Below are 12,800 nucleotides of genomic sequence, written 5' to 3' on the forward strand. Positions count from 1 at the left end.
TAAGCGATACAATTCATCCAAATGGCACACAAAATATTTACACTTGATTAAAACTACACAAATTGCATGGAATACAAAATAGTTAAGTTTTAATCAAGTCAAGTCGATTTCAAAGCCTTATATTGACACTTATATCCGTATGTTACAGTCCAATATCAGCCTTAGATGAACACTGTCAATAACTGTTATTTACGCCTGAATCAGAAAAATAGTATCTCAACAGCACCATGAATTATTCTAATATATGCATGTATATTTTTACGCTTGTTAATTACTTTTGACAATCCATTTACGTGTTGTAATATTACATTTCTGCGCTCGTATATGTTGGGTAGATTGATACTTTTATAATTCATATGGTTACCATGCCAACCTCATATTATTTTACGACCGAGATGTTCCAGTTGAATGTAGTGCATATGCATATGTACTAAAGTTAACTGACAAACGTTTTGTGTATTATTATATGTATACTGCGATTATTCTTTTTGTGATTAGCTTGCATATGCTTGGAAGGATCTGTCCTTCACTGGTGGAAATATATACCCACGTTTGAAATGTCATAGGTCACGTCGACGTTGAAACATTCATTAACATTAGGACCCAGAGTTGCCAATGAGGGACGATCTACCATTGTCATTGGCCCAGCAACGCGATTAATGCGTATCAACAGTACCGGCAGAGGGCGTTCTACTTAAATTGAGTCTCATTTGCGTGCTGCTCCTGCTGCTGGCTTCACTTGTTTGGTAATTTGGCCTTGCTTCGGATTCGTACCCTATCTACATCGTAATCTGCTCTCTATTTTTCCCCGTAGTTGCTGTACTGATCGCGCGTCCCAGTCTGTTACCACCGAGATGACGTCGACGGATGATGTGAGACGGCTGGGAGCAGTTGATTGGTTTATCTTCGTAGGGATGTTGATATTGTCGGCGTCAACAGGTGTCTACCATGCCCTTGCAAAAGGGGGACAGCAGAATCTATCACAGTGAGTATATCGTACTGTAGCAGATATATTTATATACCGCCTACTCTTTAAACTATAACGTAAAATAGTTTATCACCACGTCAAAAAACAACACATCGTATGAAATTACAGTTTGGAAACAGTACTATGCGTCTAAGCTGTGTGTTTTTTTCACTCCGGTGTTACCATCGTATAAACGTATTCCACCAGCAGCGTGGGTGATTATAGAGTTCACGCACAGGGTATTCGGCGGATCATTCTCACGGTCCCCAATACTATGATCACTGATGCTGTGTCACGAAGTAACGATTAAAACATACAATATTCACCGCGGAGGATTGATGGTGATTGTTAAATGTGTGCATATTTGTCTCCCGGTGGTTCCCGTTCAAGTGGTGCGGAAATTAAATAACTTTCATCCTGGCATTTTGCTGTCAAACCCCCGCAAACGTTTAGTTTTATACAAATAATCGATAGTAAAAGAATATAAGGTCAATGCTTCTATTAGTGTTTTAATGAGTTCAACTGACTGCGTTTCCGATCTATCGACGCTGGTGAAATAACAATTAGATCTGAATGCCATTCGTGGGATTTTGGGGATGCCTTTCTCTCGGGTTAATCGCACTCCGCAGCCCACGACTACGTGCGAGCGATATCCGCTTGAAATGCCAATGTTTTTACGCAACGCGTGTATTTGTGTATTTATTCATACCTTGTGTAAAACGACCCTAAAACAAAACAAGCCGAGTTGAAGAGTACATGTCATCTTCGTCACACCATTATTTTTATGATTTCATGCAGTCAGAATACTGAAAATAAGAAAAATGGGGTCTCCGGACAATGTTTCGTGTACGAGAGTCCAAAATGTCATACGAAATTGTTATTTTTACTCTTATTTTCATTATTATTTTTTCATGTCTATAAATTTTGATTTGTGGCTTGCGATGAAAAAGCCATATATTATTTATAATAGGAATACCAATATTGCTGACATATTTAAAAACAAATGACATTTAATTTAGTGAGTTTCCACTGTGATAATTACTAGTTCACTCCCATAATGCATTGCGCATATGTGCAGTAACATGCTCAGCGAGGCCCAATATGGAGTCGGTTCAAACTCCCTTAAGATTGCAAATGTGCCTGTAGGTATTATACATTTGATGTGGGCTGTTGACTGAACAATCCTCTTGGATGAAGTGTAGACACGTAACCACATCACACCAGCTGACTACCACTACTCATCTCCTTATTCCATGCATCATCACGCGCAGTTTTCATGTAAAATATCACTAACGGGTATTCACGCTCTGATCATATACACATCGAATATTCATGGCCTAGTTATTTTGAATACATCCTTTTATTTTTTTAACTTTATAATCTTTATTACCTTCTCATCGGCTCCTTACGGTGCAAAAATCAAAGAGTTTACACGTCTGAGAGACATACTTTCAGGTTGATCGAGTTACAAAGATACATAAATACAGATAAATTATATTGTAAAAATTGAGACATTTATGTTAATTTGATAGTTGGATAAATTTACAACTTAGTTATTTTAAGGGTGATGAGACTGGTAAACTTCAATTTTGCTATCTACGACAAATATTTTGCCTTTTAAACATTGAATAATTAGTTAATTTTTGCCGCATTCGTACCAGATTGTTAATACTATTAGAATAAATTGCTTCCGGCTACTTTAAATGCTGGATCTGTCAAAACATAATGTATTTCATTAACTGGGTCTTGTATTAGTGAGTTGGTTATTTTGACATCTATATTAGGATATTGGTATGACCACCACAGCAAAGTCGAAGACCAATATGTCGTGCCGCACACAAAGACTAATATATTTTTCCATGCTAGGCTCTGTTTTAATAATCCAATGAAATGAACATATTTAATTGGAATAAACCTCTCTAAACCAGTTTTGTAAATTTATATCATGAATCTACGTTTTATGCATTTTTAAACTACATTTTCAAAACCATATCACGTGATTTTTTCGAATATCCAGATTGATCAAGTACAAATTTAATTTGTTTAACCACTCGTACTCATTGTTGTCGTACTTGTTTGCAAGTCTGACCGTATATAGATACTAGTAGTTTACTTGGTTTTCGCAAGTATCGCGCGTTTCTCACGCGAGGTCGAGGCGGTTATTTTTATATAAGGTATATTCGTTGTGAGTTTCCTTTATTGAACAACTCGTCTGCTTTTTATTCCGTAGATACCTGATAGGAGACCGGAGTATGTCGGCGCTACCAATCGCCATGTCCTATTTTGTGACCTACACGTCAGCGACGGCCATTACCGGGTACCCAGCTGACGTCTACCTCTTTGGGATGCAGCTTGGTGTTATTTACATCGGGTACATTCTGGGAACAGTCGTGGTGATGTTTTTGTTTATACCGTTCATCAGACAGTTCAACTTCATTAGTATATATGAGGTGAGTTTAGTGGAGTGACTTTGTCTTCAACACAGGAGGGCGACACAGTAATCCGAGGGCGCTATATTTCAACAGAACATTAATGTCCAGTTTTGAATTAATCATTATAATTACGTAACTTGTCGTACTACCTTGCTGATTCCATCGACCGATTTTTCAAGACATATTCGGTCGAGCTTAATCGTTTAAACACAATGGCTGGTCTGTTTACCTGCTGACTAGTAATCGGTATATGTTTCAAAGTGCCCGGACAGAATTCCCACCGGACAGAAAGTCCCTAGAAAAAAAAAAAAAAACGAACGCGGACAAAAGGTTCCCAGACACACGACGTACTTCTACGCCGGGACCGTCCGTTATTGAAGTGAATATTCGATTGTTTCTCTTACGTGTGCTTTGCATGCAAAGTGTCATCCAATGTTCAGAGTGATGTTTGATAAGTGACAACAATATAGGACGCACGAATTAAAGCGATAAATTATAATAGGCGTGACTAATATCTGTCCTGATGTACATATTAAAAACATGCGACGCGTGAATAACAATGATATATTGTAATAGGTATGACTGTCATCTTTCCTAGTGTATATATTAAAAATATACGACTCACGAATTAAAATATTAAAACGATATACTGCAATAGGTATGACTGTCGTCTTTCCTAGTGTATATATTACAAATATACGACTCACGAATTAAAATATTAAAACGATATATTGTAATAAGTATGACTGTCATCTTTCCTAGTGTATATATTACAAATATACGACTCACGAATTAAAATATTGAAACGATATATTGTAATAAGTATGACTGTCATCTTTCCTAGTGTATATATTACAAATATAAGACTCACGAATTAAAATATTAAAACGATATATTGCAATAGTTAGGACTGTCATCTTTTCTGGACAATGTGCATATATTACAAATGTTCTATTTTAATAGACATGGTTGTCATATTTCCCGGTGTATGTATTTGCGACTTGCGAACTGAAACAATATATTGTAATATGCGTGACTTTCCGATGCATATTAAAAAACATGCGATATATAAATGAAAACGATATTTTGTAATAGAAGTGATTATCGTCTTTCGCGATGTATATATTAAAAGCGATATATTTTAATAGGCGTGACTATCATATTTTAATATATACATCGGGAAAGGTCATTGACGCTGCAGGTTGGCGTCTTCTACACCGATCTGACGCATATCGCGCAAGGTGTGCCGGGAGTTTGTTCGAAACTACGAACGTTTCGAAGTCATTCGTCGGTTGGCACCTATTTTACAGATATATTAAATCCTTTCACGGGCCTGTTTACTAAATAATGATAAATGAAACTTAGAAAACTTGTAAGTACAAACTGGGCCCAAATTGCGCAAATTTGCAATAAGTTTACGCTGCTAGAGTCTGGTTCGGATGGAGTAATACGCGTGATTTTATTGCGCTCAAGGACGTTCTATTTTCGAACTAGTTGAAACCGGAAATAACGCAACTACTTTCGAACTTCAAACACAAATTTGATTATCGTTATTATGTATTAGTTTCTGTTATTTCAAAGATTGAATTATGTATGACAATAATATTTCACTCTATAAACAATATTTTACTAAAATATTTGATTCAAAAGGCAACCCAAATTGTAAAAAGCAATATCAAGTTCCGCGTATAAACACTGTTGTAAAGAGGCGGCGGATCGGAATTTTAGCCAAAATCGGCTAGTAAGGCGTCATATGACACAGGTTTGTGCGAACTCCGCACAGTTCGATACGCGTTACTTATCATCACTGCACAAAGCAGATTTGCATAGAACTCATTTGCATATTCGAATATGTTCGAACTACAAGACCTTGGCGGTTAACAAAGTTATGCGAAAGTTACTTGGTTACTTTAATCACTTTAATAAGACGCCCTGAATCCGAATAAAATGTTTAGTGATTAGAACAAAATATACAAGACTTGCTTTAGAAAACTGCAATAATTTCCTAGATGCCAAAGCATTATAATGTACAATAAATAAATAACTTTATAAACTTACAAGAACCTTTGTGTTCTATGACTGTTAGACGCGGAAAATCGAACCCGTTCAAGCCAGAAATAGTATTGATATATTCACCAGAATACAAGATGAACGGAAATGTTAGGAAACCCCTTTCAGTGAAATTAGTCTTTAATGTTTCTTTCCCAACTATATACGATAACAGAACGTTTTTTTCTTCTAAGTTTTAGTGTATCACGTGCGCCACTTCACTACAGTAACATTACCTTGCAAAACATAGTCCGCGATAAAATGGTTCGTATTTGCGTTTTTACTGAGGTCTGACATTAATAAATAGTTCGGATGTCACATACGTTTTTTCCCCACTTTTTGTAGTACGTTTTCAGATCTAACAGGTACAAGAAAATGGCCGTGCGTAGTGAGGTGATTGACCACAAAATTGAAGGCTGCTTGTGGCAGAGGCACTATTGCGTAAAGCGCAAACGCCTCTGGGAAGGAGATTGAGGTTTGTGCTGGGACAGCGCTTCCGGTGACGACACAACGCGGGAAAGGTTTTGTCTGGGGACGTTTTGACCTTTGAACTACACTCTTGTTTTGATAGCTTTCAGACTCATTTCCTGTACGCTCAACAGCAGCCCCGCCTTTCGAAACTGTTTTTATTTCCATGTACACGGAAATAATTATGTACTTTTCAATAATATTGCCGCCAAACCTACACAGATGAGAGCTCATAACAACGAATATAATAACTGTTGCTTTGTATCGAAAGCTCCGGCATATGCAACAAGTTCGTACACGGCGATGAACATAAATGCTCCCCCTTCTCCCACACAAATTCAAACGGAAGTGTTATAACGTGTTCCTGCAGGATTGTGTGGTTTCCCGGGTCTCTTTCAATGAAAATAACGAATGTATTGTGTGTTACGTGAAGTTCTTGATGATGATTCTTAATAACTTGGTTTGTGCTTGTTATACAATATTTTCCCACGTGATATTTTTCTAGTAACCCATACTTTTAATTCCAGAATCGGCGAGTCTCTTTGTGGAAAAGTGTACTCGTAAAGCGGACAATTTGGTCATAAAAAACTGTGCTGGTTTACATGAAAATTAGACAATTTTATTATTGAAAAATAAATCTCTGCGTGTTTTGCTATTCTGACCGAGGTTATTCTACTATGATAAACAAATCAATCAAATCGAGGACAGGTAACACTACTGACTGAGCTAAGCTGAGCAGGTGATTGATGAGGAATACAGCGAGTGTCCCGCGGTATGTATATACGTGCATCAGATGTGACGTTTACATCCGGGCCATTTGTTCTGCTCATCTAATTGTCCCATCTACACAAAAAGAGTTACATATCATACGCACGGAGCACCCTCGGTGGGGTTTGTAGAAAATCCCGTAAATTTGTCAAATTCACGGTTCAACACAAATAACCGACGTGAACACAGAGGTCTACGGGCATAAACATATAGCCGAATAGTAAATAGCCTCGTTTCTGCGGACCTCGGAGTTACACAATGAAATGTATGTTCTATATCCTTAAATCCCCTTGTACCAATCGTGAGCGTGTACAATTTCATATGCAGGTTAGCAGTTATCCCTGTTTATTTCTTGACAATCTACAAAGGTTTCAATAGCAGAGCTATAATGAGTTTCTAAAAGTGTAATTTTTGCAAAACGTCGGAAAAACAAAAACGATCTCATTTGGTTGTTGTATCATTGCTCCGTCGTTGGCTCGACTCAGTTGTTGGCGCACAGCTGTTTATACATTGAAACAGTGTAAGTATAACAACCTGTATAACATCGAAATATAACAACCTGTATCCACTGCAGTAAACACCCAGATCAAATAAACAGCATACATGGCACATTCTGTGGCCAATCGATGAGACAATAAGGACATTTTGCCTGAAATTAGTAATTCTTAGCGCATGTCGTCGTACTGATCGCACGGAGGGGTAATACAGCAGATAGCACGATTGACGCAATGGGCAATAAGTACACGTGGAATCATAGCATAATAATGTCATATTTTCTAGATATTCCCCGAAATATCCTGCAATAAAGCCGTGTTCTTGTCTTATCCCGACAGTACATCAGCCTGAGATTCAGCCTAAGTCTGCGTATCTTTGCTGCACTGAGCAATATAATATTAACTTTAGTGTTCAGCGCCGTGTCCATGGTAGGCCCAACAATGGCGTTTCAAACAGGTAAGCTTTAGTGATTGTTTTCGTTTCACAGCTTATATCCGCCGGGTTTTAATATCTAGTCCGCCCATCCCACCAATTTTATTTTAGTAGGCATCGACGATTTCTGCTACCTGCTGCCATATCACTTGTTTGGTTGTTTTGTCTCGAACTGAAAAGTAAACATTCGTTCTTTTCGCATTATTTCACCCGGAAGAAGCATCTAGGGAAACCGTAACGTAGCAACGCGAGTTCGATGTGTGTACTTTTATCACATGTCTTATATACATGTTTTGTTTTTTTTCGCAACTAGGATTTTATTTGCTGGCTTACCTATAAAAGTGATTTTTTTTCCTAAAATTGTTTTATTTCACAGTTGGGTTTATCTCAAGATTAAAGAATTTATACGTGCGTGTTATTAATGTTCAATAATAGCATCCAACTCAAGATAGTTGATGTAACTCTTTATTTTGCATTTTTTTTCACCAATAGTACAGGACGTCGAGGGATGGAAAATATTACTGATAATTGGATCATTGTGTATATTCTATACAGGACTAGTGAGTATATAATCCACATATATCGCACGTGTCACGTGACTTCGTGACGTGACTCAGATTATATGACATATGCATCCGTCTAAACATCTTTGTAATTGAGTTTCAAATTTGTATTACATGTACACTGAACTAAGTTCGATTTTTAATTATGTAAAACATGAAGTCTACTGGTTAATGAAAGTGTCACGTGATTACAAGTGTTAAGGTAGCTTGTACTTTATATCTCGCATTGCAACGCCCTATCGCACTATCGAGATTTCCAATGATATATCAATTTGTCTCGCGGAAGTGTTCAGTCAGCGAGCTGAGCCTCGCGTCTGCAACAAATAAATCGAGACTGACACGAGGCATCAATAGAAGTATTAGCGTTACCATTTTCTCCATTTATTTGAAAACAACGTCACCGATTTATATGACACTTACGGCATTCAAAAAATTGACCTCCAGGACGACGTGAAACAAAATTCTAACTAAACGTGTATTCACACGTGGTACTGTAGAATACTTTATTTTCGCTTGGAATTTATTTTCGCTGTTTTCGCTGAAGGGATGATTCCGTGAAAATAAAATCCAGCGAATATACTTTTTCATATATATTTTACATTAAACTCATCAAAAATCAGCTGAGTGAAAATAAATTCTACACAAAACGCCCAAAAAGCCTTTTCAGCGAAAATTAATTCCAGCGAAAATAAAGTTCTCCACAGTATTTAAAAATGAAAGCCATCGAATGTGATTTTTCAAACTGAGTAAACTAAATTATTGAAAATTGGCATAACAAAATATAACAATACAATTACCAGACAGAAAACACTTAAATGCGTGTTGTTATATTTTTCAATTTTGAGGATAATTATAGTAAATAAGCATTATGAACCGTACAAACAAAATCTAGTCGGAAAATAAATCTCATTATGTAAATACGCTGTGTCTGCATTTTCGTTGGCTTATCGAAAGACTAGTTACTAATACGTCACTATTCCGCGTGAAATTAGTTGTATTGACACAAACAAACATATTTAGCCGCTAGAGAACTGAACAATTTGAATTATAGCAGATGAAACACGTGAAACATAATCGCTCTATGCATAGAATGTATTAGCTTTGCAATTCCCAATGCTTTTACAAATCATATTGAAAGAATGACACTTTCTTGGCCTTCCGTGCCCCAAATCATTCAGGCTGTCTACTTGAAACAATCCCAAACTGTTTACAATACCTCGAGTTGACGTACCGATGATAAAATCGTATCGGTACTGAATTCCCGGAGTACCATCTTTAGATTCAAACACGCTCACCTGTGTTCTGCATTACATCAATCTTCACATCAAATAGTTTATAAAGTTTGACACATCGCATCATTCGAATTAAAGAAACAACATTTTTTGAGCCTAGTAATGTACCTGTACCGCTCTAAAAAAAGCTTTTTAAACACGAACAAATAATTCACTTTGATCTAACTGGATTTATTTTATACCACGATTATTAAGAGGGAAGTGATATTAGAGTCATTTTAAATCTTTTGTTCGCCCATTAAAATCAAGCTAAATTAACTAGTGACCTTTGCGAAACATTGCCAGGAAACGTGCTGTCAAAACCTAGGCATCTTTTAGCTTTTAGTCGTTCATTAAATTAAAGTGTGGTTCATTTGTAACTCCACTTGAACTGGATCATTGGACACCGTGTCTTCTACTGACACGAACAGTCCAGTATATCTAGCGTAAAGAGCAGTGGTCGTCACGCAGCGCGTGTTCAAATTTCACGTAAACAAACAATGTATTTTACACGCGTTGTATACGTCGCTATGAGTCCCATATCGAACAGGACGCGAAGGGACGACCACCTCCTTTTAAACAAACTTACACACATTTTTTTACGGGGGCGATACTGTTTGAAGAAAACAGTCTTTCGCCAATTATCGCGGAAATTATTGGCGGAAAGGCACACATACACGAGATGAGTAAATTGAAATTGAGCTCATTTGTTCCAATATTAACTGCATTCGTTAAACCCTTTGATCATCATGCAATAGAAATGCAACCTGAAATGCCATATCCACCGATTTATTTAACATTCAAGTAACATATATGTATTTCACATTCAAGTAAGAGGGCTACTTTAAATTGTAATGCACTCTGTTTAAATCCATCATTTTAACAATAAATTTCCCGTCACTTATATTGCGTAGATGCCATTATTTTTAAAAGAAAAGACTGTCAATTATTTTTCCTAGCTGCTATTCGCAGTCACTTAGAAGGAATTAGAACAAAAAAATATATACTCAAAAAACATTACCTGTAAATCTTGATGATTGTATATATGTTAATCTCATCCGTAATTACCGAAGGTTTACTAATAACCTTTCCCGAATGTGTACTTATTATGAAGATCTCTGTATCCGGCTCATAAGCTTTAACTGAGCTATGAATGGAATACACGAAGTCCTGAGTTGGAAGCTATTTTAATCGTTATAATGGACATTTGATGTGCCGCCATTACTCAATGCATTCGATTGCAGCACGGAGAATCGGCGAAGCGATTACAAATAATACAATTCGATATATTACACCACAATTGCAATTGCAGAAGAAATGCTATACTCTGTTTTGATGTGCCCTCTCTTGCAAATATTCTAGTGTACAGAAAGTTTGCAAATGTATCCTCTTTCTCTTGACACGTTTTTTTCCACGGCTAATGTATTCAATGATCAACGTATTTTCGTGTTTCAGGGAGGCCTGAAGGCTGTCATCTGGACCGATGTTTTCCAATTTGTTATCATAATGATTTCGGTGACAGTGGTACTTATCCTGTGCTCCGTTAGAGCTGGAGGGGTTGCGCACGTCTGGAACTATGCTAAAGACAACGGGAAGTTCAACATTGAGTAAGTAAGCATCGTGATTTGAGAAAATATACGTGATTCAATATGCGCTCAAGCAATCTGCGGCGACAGGTACACGTACAGAGGAGCTGTGACGCCTTTGTTCATAATAAAACGTGTTTTAAAAATCAATGTCCTGCCTTTAAACTTAAATCGTTTATAGTGCGGTGTATAACCTTAAACGATCACGTCACCAGCAACGATTCACAATGTCATTGATTTACCTATTTACATTGCGATTGTTCTAATAACCATTATAGGTTATTATAATACCCGCGCGCTACAACGGCGCGTTTTTATTGGTCTATTGCTACAACGTGTTGCCGAGTTATCAGTAAATAACTGGGCAGTGCTTGAGGTCAATACACGAACGGACGAACAACATTCCGTATGAATTAGTAATATCCAACGATCGTTTAAACAACAAACTATTTAGGATATTTCTTGCCGTTAGGAAGTACCGATAATTTTTATCTAGACAAATTTCGAATGTTACCAGTCAGTGTATACAGTTATTCACTGCATTAGCTATATGTGTAGTTTAAATAACATAGTTTCTGGTAAAAATGTACCTATTTGCCTTTGTTTGCATGTCGTTTGCTCGTAAACTTCTACGCATAACAGAAATACAAGTGTCCGTATATGTTTCAAGCTATCATAGCAAGTATTTTTAAATTGTTTTCGACAGACCTTTGAAATAAAGTTGAAGAGAAAGGTCACTGTCATAATTATTGCGTGTTATAAATCACCACTACCAGGTCTTTATTACGTCACAACTTTACGTAATCACTCGATAATGTAAACATCTATTCGCAAGCAAAATTCAACAAAGGGCTTCTAAATTTAACTCAGTATTTAAAATTCTGGTATTGGCGATTCATAACAACAATATTGACTCCCCACAGGGTCATATTGGGTTCAAAGAAGGGTAAGGTCATTCAATATGGCGCTGTAAGGGGATTTATTGTTGTTTAAATATACCTCAGACAACTAATAAAGTTATTATTGTGAGAATAAACTCGGAAGATGCGTTCGCTTAAACCATGGGATAGATAACATCTCGTCTATAATTGCGCACATTTCCGTCCTTGTCCTGTTGTCGCGCAACCAAGCGTAGTCTTTTATTTCCTAAATAAGGACAGCGCGTCGTCCTTTATACCCTAAATAATTGACAGTGCGTTGTACTTTATTTCCTGATTGGAGCGCAAGTATCATTGACGCGATAAGAACATGGTCGATTCATTTCTTCTCAAGCGTACCACTACACGTATATTCATTTTGTTGGCATTTCGGGTGTTGTAAATGAAACAAAGGGCTCGGCACTGCTCCACAATGTATTACGTGCTTACACGGAAATGTTCAACTTCAACGCTCTTTTAACACTGCGCAGCCGACACCAGTTCTCAAGCAATCATGAATAGGCATAACGCCAAGTAATAAAGACTACTAGCCGAATTGTTCCAGTTATGTATCAGTTAGTTATTTGAGGTAGAACGGGATCACTCGGTTAACACAATGCACTTATTTAATTTTGTCGTTATTAGGTTTAGATGCTGAGGTGAGGGGGTTGGGGTGGGGGTGGTATGACAGTGCAACACTTCCCTTCTTTCCATTTGCAACCTAGTCACAGTTTCAGGAAATGCTGCCACGTGTATTGCCTTGTGTCTGTATACAAGGAACCCCCCCGATCTGATATGAATTGAAATCGTCTCCATATCAGATATTAGACCACGTATACATTTTTAACATTT

At 37.1% G+C, this 12,800-nt stretch overlaps 1 protein-coding gene across 2 annotated transcripts in view; it reads left to right on the forward strand.

The window, feature by feature from the left end:
- The window catches only part of LOC102810176 (sodium-dependent multivitamin transporter-like), a 63,168-nt gene that overhangs the window by 22,321 nt on the left and 28,047 nt on the right, over positions 1-12,800 (forward strand). The window contains exons 2-6 of one of the 2 annotated variants that reach the window (XM_085508032.1): positions 815-985; positions 3,198-3,417; positions 7,518-7,635; positions 8,104-8,171; positions 10,901-11,052. In XM_085508032.1, the coding sequence (XP_085364158.1) occupies positions 855-985; positions 3,198-3,417; positions 7,518-7,635; positions 8,104-8,171; positions 10,901-11,052 (689 nt within the window). In that variant the 5' untranslated portion in view covers positions 815-854. Of the gene's footprint in view, positions 1-755; positions 986-3,197; positions 3,418-7,517; positions 7,636-8,103; positions 8,172-10,900; positions 11,053-12,800 lie in introns of those variants that run through there. The other variant, XM_085508033.1, reaches the window with a different exon arrangement.

Source organism: Saccoglossus kowalevskii, chromosome 14, assembly GCF_978046115.1.
Source record: "Saccoglossus kowalevskii chromosome 14, keSacKowa6.1, whole genome shotgun sequence".
NCBI lineage: Eukaryota > Metazoa > Hemichordata > Enteropneusta > Harrimaniidae > Saccoglossus > Saccoglossus kowalevskii.